The sequence below is a fragment of the Macadamia integrifolia genome, chromosome 3, assembly GCF_013358625.1.
Source record: "Macadamia integrifolia cultivar HAES 741 chromosome 3, SCU_Mint_v3, whole genome shotgun sequence".
Classification (NCBI taxonomy): domain Eukaryota; kingdom Viridiplantae; phylum Streptophyta; class Magnoliopsida; order Proteales; family Proteaceae; genus Macadamia; species Macadamia integrifolia.
In genome coordinates, this window is record NC_056559.1 from 21313597 (window position 1) to 21330657 (window position 17061).

A 17061-nucleotide genomic window follows, 5' to 3' on the forward strand; every position below is an offset into this window, starting at 1 on the left:
CAGGCGATCTAGAGCTGGCCAGAGTAAAGGTAAAAGGGAGTGCCCCATTCATAATTGAAACTGATCACTGAATTGGAACCATACAAGGGTTGTGTGTGTGTGCATGTATTCCCATTCACTATTAACACTGAAGGGTCTAAGCTCTCACTCTCACCTTATATTAAGCTAATTAATGATCTTGAGGGTTCTTGAAGTTTTGACATGTTTTAGGGAATAAAAAAAAAAAAAAAAAAAATCTAAGACAATTAAGAAATATGGGTTGAGAGTATATTGTATCCACAATGGGGAAGAGATCCATGTTACACAAGTAAAGGATGTAAAAAAATAGTAAAAAGGTCTGAATTCGCATTCGTATTTACTTAGAGGTATCCATATCCTGTCAAAGAATATCTGAAACCGTTTACATTCGATCCATATTCAATCCATTTATATCACACGAGAGGCATTGGGAGGATATTTCACAAGCATACTAAAAATATATAGGGATTTGTAAACCTAGGATGGTTGATGAACCGTCCCGTATGAGCGAAGAACTAACTTTGTCCGAAATGAAATACTAACAAAACAAGAAATAAAGAAAAGAATACCATCCACGATTAACAGACAACCCAATCCAAAAATATAACCTAGTACAAGATAATATTATTTTAATTTCTGATAAGAACTATATGAAATAGATTCTCAACCTCACAGTCTAAGTCATAGTTATATAAAATTATTTTTAAACACTTTTTTTTTTTGTTTTAATATGCCAAAAACAAAGCAAAAAGACAGCAGAAGTTCGAACGCATTTAAAATGCGTTTTCCATTTTTAAGTGGAAAAAGACATTTAAAAATGATTTCAAAAATATTAATTTATTATTATAAAAATTTATGATATACATAAAATATAATAATATTTAATTTAAAACATGAATTGGTTCGACAATTTGTCTTTATACAAATACCGATATCAGTCTCTGTCAATATCGATATGGATTGACCAATATCAATTACTAAATCCATGGTGACTCTAGATGACCAGCCGGTGTATGTACTAAATTCATTAATAAGATGTAAACTTTGATACACTTTATATGGATCACATTTGCAAAACTCTTTTCTTTATTCATCATCAGAGGAGGATGAAAAGACAATGATAACAAAATTTATCTTGCCTTTCCTTATTATCTTATTTCACACACAGTGATCAAGAGCAGGCAATCTGGGAGCTGGCCAGAGTAAAGGTAAAGGGAGTGCCCGATGCATATTTGAAACTAACTGATTTGGAACCATACAAGGGCTGTGTAAGTGTGCATGTATTCCCATTCACTGTTAAGACTGAAGTGTCGATACTCTTCACTGCAGAAAATCCTGGACAGCTCAATGTCACACTAGTTTGGGTGCAATAGCAGGTGTTAGTCACTGTCACCTCATACTCAGCTTCCCCTCCTACCATCTTCCCAGTTTTATCTTGTGAAACTGTGAGGCTTTTCAAGCTGCATTGGCACAAACCTGTAGTTTTCAAATCAACAACCAAGACCAAACAATAAGGGAAAAAAAAAAAAAACCAAAATTATAATAACTTTTCTACTAACAAAATTGATCAAAATAAGGGGAACTACTGACCCTTCCCAACGAGATTGAGGATGAGAATTGCATAGAAGAAGGATCTCATTGAAGCTGCCATATCTCTTCTGCTATCTAGCTAGATGGTGTTTTGAGTCTTCTTCTATATCTTTTTAATTGGCTGAAATTCTATTATTTATATTCTCTTTGTCACCCAAATTTGGCATATTAATTTTCAGTCATATGTAGGGAAAAAAATTAAATACCAAATCATATTTATCAAGTTTTTCTCTTTTGGAAAATCAACCACTGTATAAGATCCTTGCCCTTAAACTTTGGCACAAACTTGTCAATAATCATCAATGGTTGTGATGCACTAATATTTATAGAAGGATGAAAATAATGCAAGCAAAGTATAACATACAAGGAGAAGTTACTATAGAAGATATAAGATTCTATTTTGTATTAATTCTATGTAAATCTATGCATATTTTCTTCTTATTGGTTCTACAATTTATGCCACCAATGTTAGGCTTATAGATGGGATCCACTCCTAGACCATGAACTCCTTCAATAATCTCACACCATTCGTTGGGTGTGGGCCCAAAGGTGAACCCCACATTCCTTGAATGGTGTGAGATTGTTGTAGGAGGTCATAGGTCATGGACGTGAGAGGATCCGGTCTCCTTATTTTTCCTCCCTCACCTAGAATTTCTCCCTCTTTTTCTCCCATGTAACATTTCTCTCTCACACCGAAGGGATCCGGATCCTCTCCATAGAGCTCGTGGACCATAGAGTGATCTCACGGCTGGGGTGACCTCGAGACGTCTGCCCGGGTCCTCCTAGCCTTGGGATCACTCTTTGGTCCATGGGCTCATGTGATTATATTTTCGATTTGAAAAATATTTTTTGTCAAAAAATTTCGGTTGTTTCAATAATAGCCTTTAACTGACCAAACTATGTGTGCTAAGCGTATACAAAAGAGGATAGTGATTGACAAGATAGGTTATACCTAGAATGAACCAGAATTATAATTTTGTGTGGTTGCATTAAACTTGTAGTTTGAATGAACCGGAGTATGCACCAGAGTTAAATAATTATGTCAATGGGGATTTGAAACTTAAAGGTTGTTCTTCTCATAAATTCTCAGTTTTGTTAATTAGTCGTCAATTTAGTCTTAATTTTGAAATTTAATATTTAAAACAACTTTCACATTAATTTCTATAAATTTAGCCTTTCAATTCTTTGTGGGTTCGACCCATTTCTTACAATTATCTTGTAGTTTGGGTTTTATTTTGATTCATTCATGACAATGATCATTGTCTCAGTTTGTAGAGTAATTTTTCATTAAGACAAACAAAAGACTTTGAACATTTACTAAGGTAGCCCCCAAATAGCTGTCCCGTGGTAGTTTAGATGGGTCCCAATTTTTGTGGACAAGTATACTCAAGATCTCTTGTTGATATATCAAGTTCATCCTAGTCATGGAGTTTGATATGCAGTAAAATAAAGCATTAACAAAATAAAGGACTACCACCAAGTGAGTGCATGAATATATATATATATAAAAATAAAAGGAAGGCCAACACTTTTTTATTATTATTTTTATATTGGTCTAATGTTGTCCCACATGGGTTCTTTAAGTGGCTGACGCATGCTATGTAGTATGTTTTATTACTTTAGTCAGTTTTGTTTTGGCTTTTTTTTTTTATTTATTATAGTGTGGTTTATTTGGTTGGCATGTGTCAGGTTATGGGTCCTTTGGTTATCCATATATTTCTAGGCCATATTAATTGGTCATCCGTTGGATTGCATACATACTGTGATATTCTATATATGGCATGCGTTGAGCCGCATGCATACTGTGATACTCTGTGTTTGGCATGAGCTGTTCTTATGTCCATTATGGCTCTACCTCTTCTTATGAAAGAAAAATTTGCACATGTTAAATGAAAATTGTGTTTACAACTGTATATCTTGGGAAGTTATTGGTTTTACCCATCCTCTACTTTAGAAAGCCCCGTTAATAACATGTACAATAGGTTTTCCATATTTCCAGTTCTTGGTTTCTTGTTCTAAGCATTGAAACCTTTTGTAACTCATGTCTTCTATTTAAATGAATTGATTTTTACTAAAAAACAAAAGAAAAGAATATATATATATATATATATATATAAATAAAAGGAAGGTATGCTGTTACATCAAGCCTGACATTACGATGGTTTTACCCTTTGAGAAAATCCTTTTGTCTGGATCTCCTAACAATATGGGATATTTTGGATAATCAAAAGTTGACTTCGTTTATTTTTTTTTGTCTTAAATCATGCAAAAAAGTTTTGCCTTTACTATGTCACATTATTATCACCATGTATGGTTATGAGGAGAATAACCCTAGTGAAATAGAATAATCGTAAAGAACATCTATTCAATGCATGGCATGAGTGGTTGGGCATTTCTGTCCAAGGGGTTCTGTTGGAATCCCTGAAATGGATCAACAATTTGTGCATTGTGATAATTCTTATCCAATCAAACTCTTCCATGTTATCTAATGAGGGAACAAAAAAAAAAAAAAAAAAAAAAAATCCTCAACCACTCCACATTCTTTCCCAGAAGTGATGTTTTTGAGTGCTAAAGATATATTTTTTTTTGGGTTGAAAGTGCGAAGTTATTTAAATGTATAGTACTGAATAGGTGTATGGTGTAAATATTCATTTGTTATAGCAAACTAGGTTGTTAAATATCTCTAAACTTTGAGCATCTAAACTGAATTGGAACTCATTAAATTTATATATCTTTGCGAATTAGCCAGTGGTTGAGACAATGGCTATTAGTCCTACAAAAAAAATTAGCATTGAAAAATTATTGACAATGTTGAAAGAGTTACTTCGATTCAAGAGAGATTCACCACAACTGGAATTGTGTACTTAGACCACGAAAATTGATTCTTTTATTATAGTAAACTACAAGTTCTTAATATGTCTATATTCCTTAGCATCAAAATTGAATTTTTACTCATTATAATCTCTATTGTAGTTTTAATGTGGGATCAAGTATAGTTTGACTCATATTTTGAAAATGCAAGCGCATATCAGTACACACGTGCATTTGCACATGCAAATTTGCTAGTATATATATATATATATATATATATCTGTACCCATCTGAGGTTTCACCATTTTCTTGATGGCTGACCTATATACTAGTAAAAATACACGTGTGATCACACATTTTTTTAGTGTTTATTTTTGTGGACAAAAATTGCACATTCATTGTATTCATTTCTTTTCTTGTATTTGCTAATCTAAATTATTTTCCAAATGTCTAACAATTCTTACAAACTTGAATGCTAAAATTTTTTACTTGTAATTCTTTTAAACAATTTCTTCCTCAAGAGAGTTATTTATCTTTAAAAAAATAAAATAAATAAATAAAATACAACATATTTGAGATATGAAATTTTATTAGGAAGAAGTCTCATAACAAAATATGGAAATGAAATAGTAAGGGGAAAAAAAAAACTCGATAACTATTCAATTTAATAATATTTGCAAAACTAATATTTGAGTCATAGAAGATTTGATGGCATTTAGGCTTTGTGTAATCATACTACTTTTTCTAAAATGCCAACTTGGTTTATGTTCCCAATAGACAATTAAAGTTGAACCGAAATGAATATTCAAAAAAACCTGGTCAATTATGTTCAAAATCAAGTTCTATGAGAAAACTCAATAAAACACACTTAAGAATGTCAAAAAGTAAACAAATAAAATTATAAAATAAAGTAGGCAACTAACAATAGTTAAACTTATGTAATTGTTTACAGTTTTCATTATAGTAATCTTTTGTTTATTTTATAATTGTTCGTATACAATTTTTTAGTCTAACTTATTTCCTTTGGATTAAAGGTTAATTTGGTTTCCTAATATTTTGATATCTGATTTCCTCTTTTTTTTTTTTTATATATATTAAATAGTCCAAAAATAATAGTGAAATAAAACAATATCAAGTTTGAACTTTATTTATTTTCTTAAGTTGCATTTTCTCTCATATTCGATTAGGACATTTGGTTGTTATGATTCACAGTTGATCTGTCCTAATGGTTCACAGTTATGGTAAAACTCGGTACCCAACCGTCCATTAATAAGCGGGATGATAGTGGAATCTGATTTTGATACTGAATAATATATGAGATGGGATGAGATTTCCAATCACCAGTACCGAAATACCGCCCGATTAGGTGCCGGATGGAACTAAAACCACCAATATCATTTCAAAAGGGATCTACTTCATGTCATTGTATTCAAGTTTTATATAGGAGAGATTTGAGGAGCAGACGCCAGATTTTGTTTTCTAATAAATAGGATTTTTGCCACACATGAATTTATTCAGTACATGGTCATGCCAAAAGGAAGGTGCTTTAGCACATCAAAGAATGCATGTTAGAGATTCAGTTTAAGCCAACTCTATCAGCTTCAAATATTGTTAAAATTATGTGTGTATGGGGGTGGGGGGAGGGGATACATTTTCAAATCTTTGTATGTAAATCATTGCATCCAAAACATATTTCAATTTAAAGGGTTTGAGTTCTCACCATTCTTAGTGTGAACACCTATATATATTTTTCACAATAAGAATGATTGAAAAAAAGAAAAAAAAAAATACTCTTATATGAATAGATTAAACTATTTTTTAACTTACCTACATAGGTTCCGATCATAGAGGTTGTAGCATTTGCGTGTGGGCCAACTACTGCAATGTTCTTGAATTTCTTATGATCCAAAGGCAATGTATTATTGTCAAGCAAAATAATTCCTTCCCTTGCAGCCTCAGTTGAGATAATGTGTTCATCTGAACAGATAGTACTCTCAGCTTCAAGAGATGTCAAGGAATAACTGCTGCCATCAAAGAAGCCAAGCCTCATAAGAACAACTTAAAGACTGTTCAAAGCCTTGTCTATACATGTTTGCTTCTTTGACTTTGCCATTTAATGTGGCAGCCTCAGTGAAATTGGTGTTAAGAGACTCCACAATCCAAATCTAATCCTGGAAAAAAAAAAATTAAGTTGAAAAAAATGGTAATAGACTGTACGGGTTCATCATGATATAAAGAGGGTTAAGTTAGGATTATATGCCTATTCTTATCGCTCGTGCAACAGCATCTTCATAACCAAAACCTAGTCAGTTGTGATTTTCAACCATTGTAACAATGGAATCACAATCGGAGGCAATATACGTATATAAGAAACCATCAATTAATACTATAACTAAACATAAGAAAAGCTTGTGATTTCATTAGAACACTAAGAGAGGAAAAAAAATATATTCTAATTGGGAAGAAACAATTTTTTTTACCCATAAAGTTTCCACTCTCCTCTTATGGTCTCTTTCAGAAGCTTTGGATCAGCACATGTAGGGATGCTATTAAACAAGGTTATAAGAACACATAATACTACTAACATCCCCACCTCAAACACACATCTCAAAGGAACGAGAGAATGTCTCCACTACATCTTGCTGGGAACTGCAACATGTAGAACTTATTAAAAATATAAAAAAAATCATGATTTTAAAGAAAACATATAAAGAGTTCAATTTACTAAATCTCACATTAGCATCATAAGACTCACGAAAAACTCCATTCCAATTATTGACATCCAAGAAAGATACAAGTGATCGACTAAGTTTCACTTTGAGATGCAAAAATTGTTTGTTAGCAATTTGTGCATTTTTAGTTGCCTTGCATGTGGAATTAATAACCATGTTAAGGTGTTCTTCTTGGCAACAAAAGGGTTGTCGACTACATTTGGAGAGTAATTGAGAATTTGCTTTCGTCATCTAGGGTTGATATTTCGAGTATAACTGTTGATTAGATAGAACATCTATAGGTCAAATGTCATGCATGTCCTAGCTCAATTATATGGCCTTTCATTAATTGGATTTCTTCTCTTACATATCTGGTCAATAAAATGAATGAAGGGTTGACATGCAATTTTAGCCATTGTATAGATAGAGTCCATATGGAGGGTAGAAGTCGACGCAATGGTGAGGTTGCTCTATTGCAACTTGTGATATTGAATTTAAATCAAGGAAACAGCCTCTCCACGAAGTAGGATTAAGGTTGCATAAATCTGCCCCTCCTTAGACCCTGTAACTAATATTATATTTATCTTTTATTTAATCCATATTGTCAATACCAATTCCGCATCAGTGTAATTAACGATACTGATCCAGAGTAAGCTCTAAGACCCAAAAATAAAATATCACTCTTTACTAGGGTTTGAGTTAGTTATGGATCTTCCGAATTAAACCGATCTTCCTATTTACTTGATTAAAGTCAAGTAGATATAACCCAAAATAAAGAATAGAAACAAACCCAGGATAGGTGTAGATGGGTAGACTCATTAATTTGGTATGGTATCAATATCGGTATGAGGTTCTTGTATCGAGAGTTTGAGACATAATTTGATAAGGTATCGAAATGGGATATCACTTTAAAACACACCATACCATACCAAATGCCAGTACCAAATACCGAACTCAGCAAATTCAGTATAGTATCGGCATGAACTTCTTGTACCGAATCACTATTCAGTACGGTATCAATATGGGTATATATGGCTTGCACCATACCGATACCATACCAAATACCGATACTATACCGAATTGACACCCTTACTTGTCCCACAGCCTCGTCTCCACCATCAGCCTCCCTCTCCATCCCCTACTTGCACTTTGAAGGATAAACAATATGTTCCCCAAATAACATCATCACCTTAACTATTTATTCTTGGCTAATAGTGATCCGATACCAATCTGAATCAACCTAGATTAGACAATTTTACTCCTATTTTATTTAATTACAATTTTTCCCTTGATCCATGCAGTACTGAATACTGATACCCAACCCAAATTGCTTAGGAATCGATATCAATCTCTGTCAATACTGACACGGATTGGCCAATTATCCATGGTCAGATGACCAGCCGGTGTATGTACTAAATTCATTAATAAGATGTAAACTTTGATACTCTTAATGTGGATCACATTTGCAAAACTCTTTTCTTTATTCATCATCAGAGGAGGATGAAAAGACAATGATAACAAAATTTATCTTGCCTTTCCTTATTATCTTATTTCACACAAAGTGATCAAGAGCAGGCAATCTGGGAGCTGGCCAGAGTAAAGGTAAAGGGAGTGCCCGATGCATATTTGAAACTAACTGATTTGGAACCATACAAGGGCTGTGTAAGTGTGCATGTATTCCCATTCACTGTTAAGACTGAAGTGTCGATGCTCTTCACTGCAGAAAATCCTGGACAGCTCAATGTCACACTAGTTTGGGTGCAAGAGCAGGTGTTACTCACTGTCACCTCATACTCAGCCTCCCCTCCTACCATCTTCCCAGTTTTATCTTGTGAAACTGTGAGGCTTTTCAAGCTACATTGGCACAAACCTGTAGTTTTCAAATCAACAACCAAGACCAAACAATAAGGGAAAAAAAAATTATAATAACTTTTCTACTAACAAAATTGATCAAAATAAGGGGAACTACTGACCCTTCCCAAGGAGATTGAGGATGAGAATTGCATAGAAGAAGGATCTCATTGAAGCTGCCATTTCTCTTCTGCTATCTTGCTAGATGGTATTTTGAGTCTTCTTCTATATCTATTTAATTGGCTTAAATTGTATAGAAGATTCTATTATTTATATTCTCTTTGTCACCCAAATTTGGCATATTAAATTTGATTGATACATAGGGAGAAAATTAAATACCAAATCATATTTATCAAAATTTTCACTTTTGGAAAAAAATTCATATCTATCAAGATCCATTTCTTGGAAAATCAACCACTGTATAAGATCCTTGCCCTCAAACTTTGGCACAAACTTGTCAATAATCATCATTGGTGGTGATGCACTAAAATATACAGAAGGATGAAAAAAAGGCAAGCAAAGTATAACATACAAGGAGAAGTCACTATAGAAGATCTAAGATTCTATTTTGTATTAATTCCATGTAAATCTATGCGTATTTTCTTCTTATTGGTTCTACAATTTATGCCACCTATGGTAGGCTTATAGACCGGATCATCTCCTGGACCTTGACCTCTTGCAATAATCTCACACCAATCGTTGAGTGTGGATCCAAAGGTGAACCCCGCATTCCTTGAATGGTGTGAGATTATTGCAGGAGGTCATGGTCCAGGAGAGGATCCGGACTCCTTATTTTTCCTCCCTCTCCTAGAATTTCTCCCTCTTTTTCTCCCATGTCACATTTCTCTCTCACATTGTATGGATCCGGATCCTCTCCACAGAGCCCATGGACCATAGAGTGATCTCACGGCTGGCGTGACCTCAAGACGTGTGCCCAGGTCCTCCCAGCCTTGGGATCACTGGAGATCACTCTATGGTCCATGGCCTCATGTGATTATATTTTTGATTTAAAAAATATTTTTTGTCAAAAAATTTCGGTTGTATCGATAATAGCCTTTAACTGACCGAACTAAGCGTGCTATGCGTATATAAAAGACGATAGTGATTGACAAGATATGTTATACCTAGAATCAACCAGAATTATCATTTTGTGATTGCATTAAACTTGTAGTTTGAATGAACCGGAGTATGCACCAAAGTTAAATAATTATGTCAATGGGGATTTGAAACTTAAAGGTTGTTCTTCTCATAAATTCTCAGTTTTGTTAATTAGTCGTCAATTTAGTCTTAATTTTGAAATTTAATATTTAAAACAACATTCACATCAATTTCAGTAAACTTAGCCTTTCAATTCTTTGTGGGTTCGACCCATTTCTTACCATTATCTTGGAGTTAGTTAGGGTTTTATTTTGATTCATTCATGACAACGATCATTGTCTACGTTTGTAGAGTAATTTTTCATTAAGACAAACAAAAGACCTTGAACATTTACTAAGGTAGCCCCCAAATAGCTGTCCCGTGGTAGTTCATATGGGTCCCAATTTTTGTGGACGAGTATACTCATGATCTTTTGTTGATATATCAAGTTCGAAATAACCTAGAGGGGGGGGTGAATAGGTTATACTAGTGGAAATTTTAACTCTTTTTGATGTATAGGTCCCAAGTGTGATTGCAAATTAAAAATGATACGGAATGAGTAAAATAGGCACATTCACACAACACGAGATTTATAGTGGTTCGACTCAATCCGAGTCTAGTTCACTCCCTATAAGAATCCTCTTGTAAGGTATTCCACTAGTTCTCCATTTCAGTACGGTAGGTAAGGAAGAAAACCTTTACAATCTTTTTCACGGATAAGATTATCCTTACAAATCTTTTTTATAGGTAGAGAGGCGCCTTTACAATCTCTTTTGGAGGTAGAGAGACACCTTCCTCTTTTTAGGATAAGAGAATCCTTAAAATCCTATGTACAGTCTAGAATTGTAAAAACAGAAATAAATAAGAAGTAGTGGAATAAGAGGAATACCTCAAGTGTGGTGCAAATGATTAGAATAAGAGATGAACGATGCACCTTTTGTAAAGTCCTCTCTTATGGCTTTGACTTGCACAGGAGAGAGTAAAGAACTTGATTGAGACTTGAGCCTCTTGTTGGGATTAGAGTAATCGAACGACTCAAGTAGAATAGGATAATCTTAATGACTCTTGAATGCTTACAATAATGCTCTTAATGCTCTTTCTTAATTCATATTTAATTAAGAGTGGTTTAGGTATTTATAGGTGAGCTTAGTGAAGCATTTTAGGTAGGAAATCAGGCTCTAACGGTCGTATTATGGGACCACCGGTCGACTGCCATCGGTAGCCGATCGAACGGAAAGAGCAGTTGAGGTAAAAAACTAGCCGTTAGGGCTTTTCCAGGGAGGCACCGGTTGATCAGGACTTTCTACCAGTTGATCGGCTATGGTCTCAGACAGTTTCGATCGACCGGGGCTTCCAGCCAGTCGACCGCGAACATGGCATACTGTTTTCACAAAGTGCTATCATATTGACCAGTAGTTAGTGTTTTGACCATAACGTTTCGGTCCGACCACGGATTGACCTGCGATTAGTTGCGTTGGAATCGTGACTCAATTTTTTACAACTTCTATATGATTTCATCTCCTGACACTGACTTTTAGATTACCAAAAATGCCCTTGAGTCAGGTTAGTTCTGTTTTCACAGTTTTACTAGAGTATATTGCACTCTACCACCTAAGGTCATTCTAGTATGATGCATGAGGTGCGTGCGTATGCAATGTGTGTACAAATTGCAAAATACATTCTCTATCCTATGGTCTTCATCTTGGGTCTTGATATCTTCATCATTATAAGTCTTGATGTCTTCATCTTCGGTTTTGAATGTCTTTATTATCTTAGGTCTTGAATGTATTTAAGCTTCAAGGTCATGTCTGCATGAGTTCAAACCTTGATGTCTTGATTTGACCTTCTAAGTGTTTCTTCAAACTAATTACAGATTCGACCTTCTAGGTGTTTCTTCAAACTAATTACACTTTCTTCAAGCTAATCATATTTTATCAAACCAAGTTAAAGACGTATGTTTGTTTGTTAACACCAAACACATGGCAAGGAGTGTGGACATGTTTCCCAACAATCTCCCCCTTTTTGGTGATGACAAACAAACACAGGCAACATAACCAAATACAAGAAATGACAGTAGCATAGTGCAAGGTTCAATAAGATATTTTAATTCAGTGATAGATACTTGTCATTTCAGCGAAGATAGATACTATAAAGATAAATATTTTTAGATGTTTCTCCCCCTTTTGTCAATAACAAAAAGGGAATCAAAATTATCTCCCCCTGAGTATATGCCAAAGAAAAATTAAGCTAACATAACATAGAAAATTATCATAGGTTCAACTCTGTATCTCAGAGTGTTTCAAAAAGTAACATAAAAGACTAAAACAAATACTAAGTTCCACAAGATAAAAATAGGGTAAGAGTTTAGTAAGAAAAAATCCTAATCCTCTGCATCCTCATCCTCTGTGTCCTCCTCTTCTTCTTCTTCTCCATCATCTTCATCTTCCTCGTCTTTGCGTAGGAGCTTGAGAATCTCATTTTGCTTTCTTTCCATCCTCACCAATTGGGCAAGGATGATGTTCTCAACCTTCTGAAGATCGGCAACGGTCGCATAGGCTGACGTATCATCACTTCCTTGTTGCTGTAGCTGGCTGAGTCCAGCATCAGTTTTGGAGCCAGTGGTCTGCTTGGGAAGAAGGTGCATCTTGCGAATAGTGGAAAGATTGATCTCTTGAGGAAAAGGTTCAAATGATTCACCAGAAAAATCCACATGAAAGTGGTCAAGGATTTGGCAAATCATCCTTCCATAGGGAAGATTTCCCTTTTGAAGTCTATCACCATGGATAATCATGGTTTTGAGCAGAATGTAAGGAATGTTGATGCTCACATTCTTGCAAATACAGTAGGTGAGATAAGCATGAAATGGGGAGACTTCATCTCTATGACCACTCTTTGGGAGGATGTTTTAGGAGATGATGAGATTTACAATCCTCCCTATATCGGTGAGTTCCTTAGCCTTAATTTTGTGAGTATTAGCATATTCCTTCATTATGCTAGAGTACACACAGTGAACATCCATGAATTGTTCTATATAGGTCTTGGGTTGGTAGTATTTGAGTTCCCCTGCCACAGAGATGTCTAAGTTTTCTCCTAATATCAGAATGTCTATATCTATAGGAACTCCCTTAACATAGGAATGGACTAGAAGGTTGTCACCTTCACTAGAGAAAGTGAGGTTGCAAAAGAACATTTTGACAAGGTGGGGATAACAGTTGAATTCTAGTTTGAGAATGTTGCCCCATCCCAAAGCATCAAATAGGTTTTTGATGTCATACCTGGACAAAGAGTCGCAATTGATGGTTCTACCTTGCTCTATGTGTCGAGAGATGTAGAGATCCCATGATTCTTTAGCAATGGAGGAGGAGAACCAGATATCTTTGTCAGAGGCCTTCCTTTTTCCCTTTTGAGCTACCGTTTTCTGGCCTCTGTGGGGACGGTGAGAGTCCATGATGATGAAGGGCGAAAGAAGAGAAGAGATGCAAGGGTTTTTGAGAGGGAAGGGAGAGAATCTTGAGAGATCTAGGTTAGAAATGGGTTCTAAGCTAGGGTTTTGGGAGAGGAATAGTCGAAATAGGGTTTTAGGCCAAAAGGAGTTTTTAAAATGAGACACAGTGGTTCAAAAAATCGATTTTAAAGGAGTTCGAAATCAAGTTTTTAGTGACACCGGTCGACCGGTGTATTGTGGCGGTCGACCATTAATCCTTTAGGTCATAGGAGGTCGACCGGAGGATTTGAGGCGGTCGACCGGAAGACTCTAAAATTTCCCTAAAAACCTAGAAAATTGTGAGTTTTGAAAGGGTTGTTCAAGTTTGGGCTTTTGGAATAAATAAGCATAAAGAAATGTTTATTCATTCAACCAAATGGGTTACAAATGCCAAGCTCCTTCCTTAGGAAGCTAAAACGCTCTTCACTAAGTGGTTTAGTGAATATATTTGGGAGTTGTTTCTCGGTTTCAATATATTCTAGAGAAACATCGCCATTTTGAATGGTGTCTCGTAGAAAGTGGTGTCGAATATCAATATGCTTTGCCCTTGAGTGTAAAATGGGATTTTTACTCAAGTTTATGGCACTGGTGTTATCGCACATGATTGGGAAAGATTAAAAACTCACTCCAAGATCTTGGAGAGTTTGCTTCATCCAAAGGATTTGGGCACAACATCTACCAGCTGCAACATATTCGGCTTTGGTGGTAAATAGAGCAACAGAGTTTTGTTTCTTGCTGAACCAAGATACAATGTAAGAGCCGAGAAAGTGACAGGTACCACTAGTACTTTTTCTGTCGATATGGCAACCTGCGAAGTCAGCATTTGAAAAGCTGACCAAGTCAAGGGGTTGGTTTTTGGGGTACCACAAACCAACATCACATGTGCTTTTTAAATATTTAAAAATTCTTTTTACAGCTGTGATGTGAGATTTCTTAGGACCAGCTTGAAACCAAGCACATGCACATACACTGTACATGATGTCAGGTCTACTTGCCGTTAGATATAGAAGGCTCCCAATCATGCCTCTATATCTAGTTACATCCTCAGAAGTGCCATCCTCATCCTTGATTAGTTTCAAGGACGAGCTCATCGGAGTGTCTGAAGATTTATGACTATTAATGTCAAATTTCTTTAGCAGCTCCTTAGTGTACATGCTTTGGTTTATGAAAATTCCATTGTCAGTTTGTTTTATTTGAAGTCCAAGGAAGAAATTTAACTCTCCCATCATACTCATTTCAAATTCATTGCTCATCTTGCTACTGAAATCGGTACACATTTTCTCGTTGGTTGAGCCAAAGATGATATCATCTACATAGATTTGAACAATGAGTATGTCATTCTTCAAGTTCTTCACGAACAGGGTTGTGTCAATCCTCCCCCTTGAGAAGCCACTTTCTATCAAGAAAGTACTTAATCTCTCATACCAAGCTCTAGGGGCTTGTTTGAGGCCATATAGGGCTTTCTCAAGTTTATAGACATGATTTGGAAACCTAGGGTCTTCAAAACCAGGGGGTTGAGCTACATATACCTCTTCTTGAATGTATCCATTCAAGAAGGCACTTTTGACATCCATTTGATATAGTTTAAAGTCCTTATGGCATGCAAAAGCTAGTAGCATTCTAATGGACTCTAACCTTGCTACTGGTGCATAGGTTTCATCGTAGTCTATTCCCTCTTGCTGATTATACCCTTTGGCAACTATTCTCGCTTTGTTTCTTACTATATTCCCATCTTCATCCAGTTTATTACGAAAGACCCAATTAGCACCATTAATTGTGTGGTGGTCAGGTCTTGGGACAAGTTCCTATACCTTGCTTCTTTCAAACTGGTGAAGCTTCTTTTGCATAGCGATAATCCAATCACTGTCTTTTAGTGCTTCTTCTATGTTCTTGGATTCGATTCTTGAGATAAATACAGTATGATCGCATACCTCTCGGGTTTTAGATCTAGTTTGGATTCCTCCATCTAGATCCCCTATGATGTTTTCTAAGGGATGATTCCTATGCGGGATGACTTCCTTAAGAGGTGTTTCTATTTTTTCGATGGTGACATCATTTGAATCATCAAGAGAAATATCATTAACTTTGTTCTTAAGCTCATCTATCATGATATCATCATCATCAATAAGGAGATTTGTTTAAGTCATTAGGTAATGATTCATCAAATCGTACATTCATAGATTCTTCAACCATTAATGACTTTTTATTAAAAACTCTATATGCCCTACTATTGAGTAAATATCCTAAGAATATTCCTTCATCAGATTTCGCATCAAATTTTCTGAGATAGTTTTTGGTGTTTAAGATGAAGCATTTACACCTAAAAACTCTAAAGTAGTCTACTTTTGACATTTTACCAAAGTTCAGTTCATAAGGGGTCTTAGAAAGTAAAGGTCTGAGAATTATCCTATTTAGCACATAACAAGCTGTATTGACAGCTTCAGGCCAAAAATACTTAGGCAATGAATACTCATTAAGCATAGTCCGAGCTGTCTCTTGTAATGACCTGTTTTTTCTTTCAACTACCCCATTAGATTGAGGCGCTCTAGGAGCGGAGAAGTTATGGTCAATACCATGCTTGTTGCAATATAAGTCAATTTGACTTATATTGTCAAATTCTCCTCCATGGTCACTCCTCACAGAGGTTACAGTATACCCTTTCTGATTTTGCAGTCTATTACATAGAGTTACAAATTCATCGAAGGCATCATTTTTGTTTTTCAGAAAAATAGTCCAAGTGTATCTAGAGTAGTCATCAATGATTACAAAGGTATAATTTTTACCACTCATACTAGATATATTGATAGGTCCAAATAAGTCTAAATGAAGTAGTTTCAATGGTTTAGAGGAAGAGACAATATTCTTCGACTTGTGGGAGACCTCGGTTTGTTTGCCTTTTTGACAAGCATATCAGAAATTTTCTATTTCATACTTGATTTTAGGGAGGTTCATCACAAGATCCTTGGATGCAATGGTTTGAATTAACTTGACATTTACATGTCCAAGTCTTTTATGCCATAATGAAGACTCACTATGGTTAGAAACCAAGCATGTATTCAAGGAACTTGATTCGTCAAGCATACAAACATATATATTGTTTTTTTTAGACCCTTTTAGTATTGAATTATCATTTGCATCTTTAATGCAACAATGGAAGACATTAAATTCTACTTTGTATCCAATGCTACATAACTGACTCACACTTAGGAGATTATAATTCAAATTTTTCTCAAAGTAAACATTCGAGATTGAAATACCTCCAAGTCTTATTTTTTCAATACCAGTAATTTTTCCTCTGCTGTCATCTCCAAAGGAGACCCATCCTCCGTCGTAGTCCCATAAGCTTGAGAATAGGTTCTTGTTGGACGTCATGTGTTTGGAGCATCCACTATCAATGACCCATTCAACTTCCACCTTATTCTTCAAGCAAACCTATAACAGAAATTTAATCGTACATTG

General features: G+C 35.3%; 1 protein-coding gene across 3 annotated transcripts; it reads right to left on the reverse strand.

Moving 5' to 3' along the window:
• Window positions 1-1086: 1086 nt before the first annotated feature.
• LOC122072703 lies at window positions 1087-9225 on the reverse strand. Of its 3 annotated transcripts, none has more exons than XM_042637092.1 (2): window positions 9104-9208; window positions 1087-1494 (listed from the first exon to the last, which is right to left on the reverse strand). In XM_042637092.1, the coding sequence occupies exons 1-2, from the start codon at window positions 9162-9164 to the stop codon at window positions 1190-1192; spliced, it is 366 nt and encodes a 121-aa protein (XP_042493026.1). In that variant the 5' UTR covers window positions 9165-9208; the 3' UTR covers window positions 1087-1189. The 3 variants fall into 3 exon arrangements, with proteins under 3 accessions (XP_042493026.1, XP_042493027.1, XP_042493025.1); XM_042637093.1 differs by lacking the exon at window positions 9104-9208 and adding an exon at window positions 1609-1704; XM_042637091.1 differs by lacking the exon at window positions 1087-1494 and adding an exon at window positions 8593-9000 and having other exon boundaries at window positions 9104-9225.
• Window positions 9226-17061: the final 7836 nt, after the last annotated feature.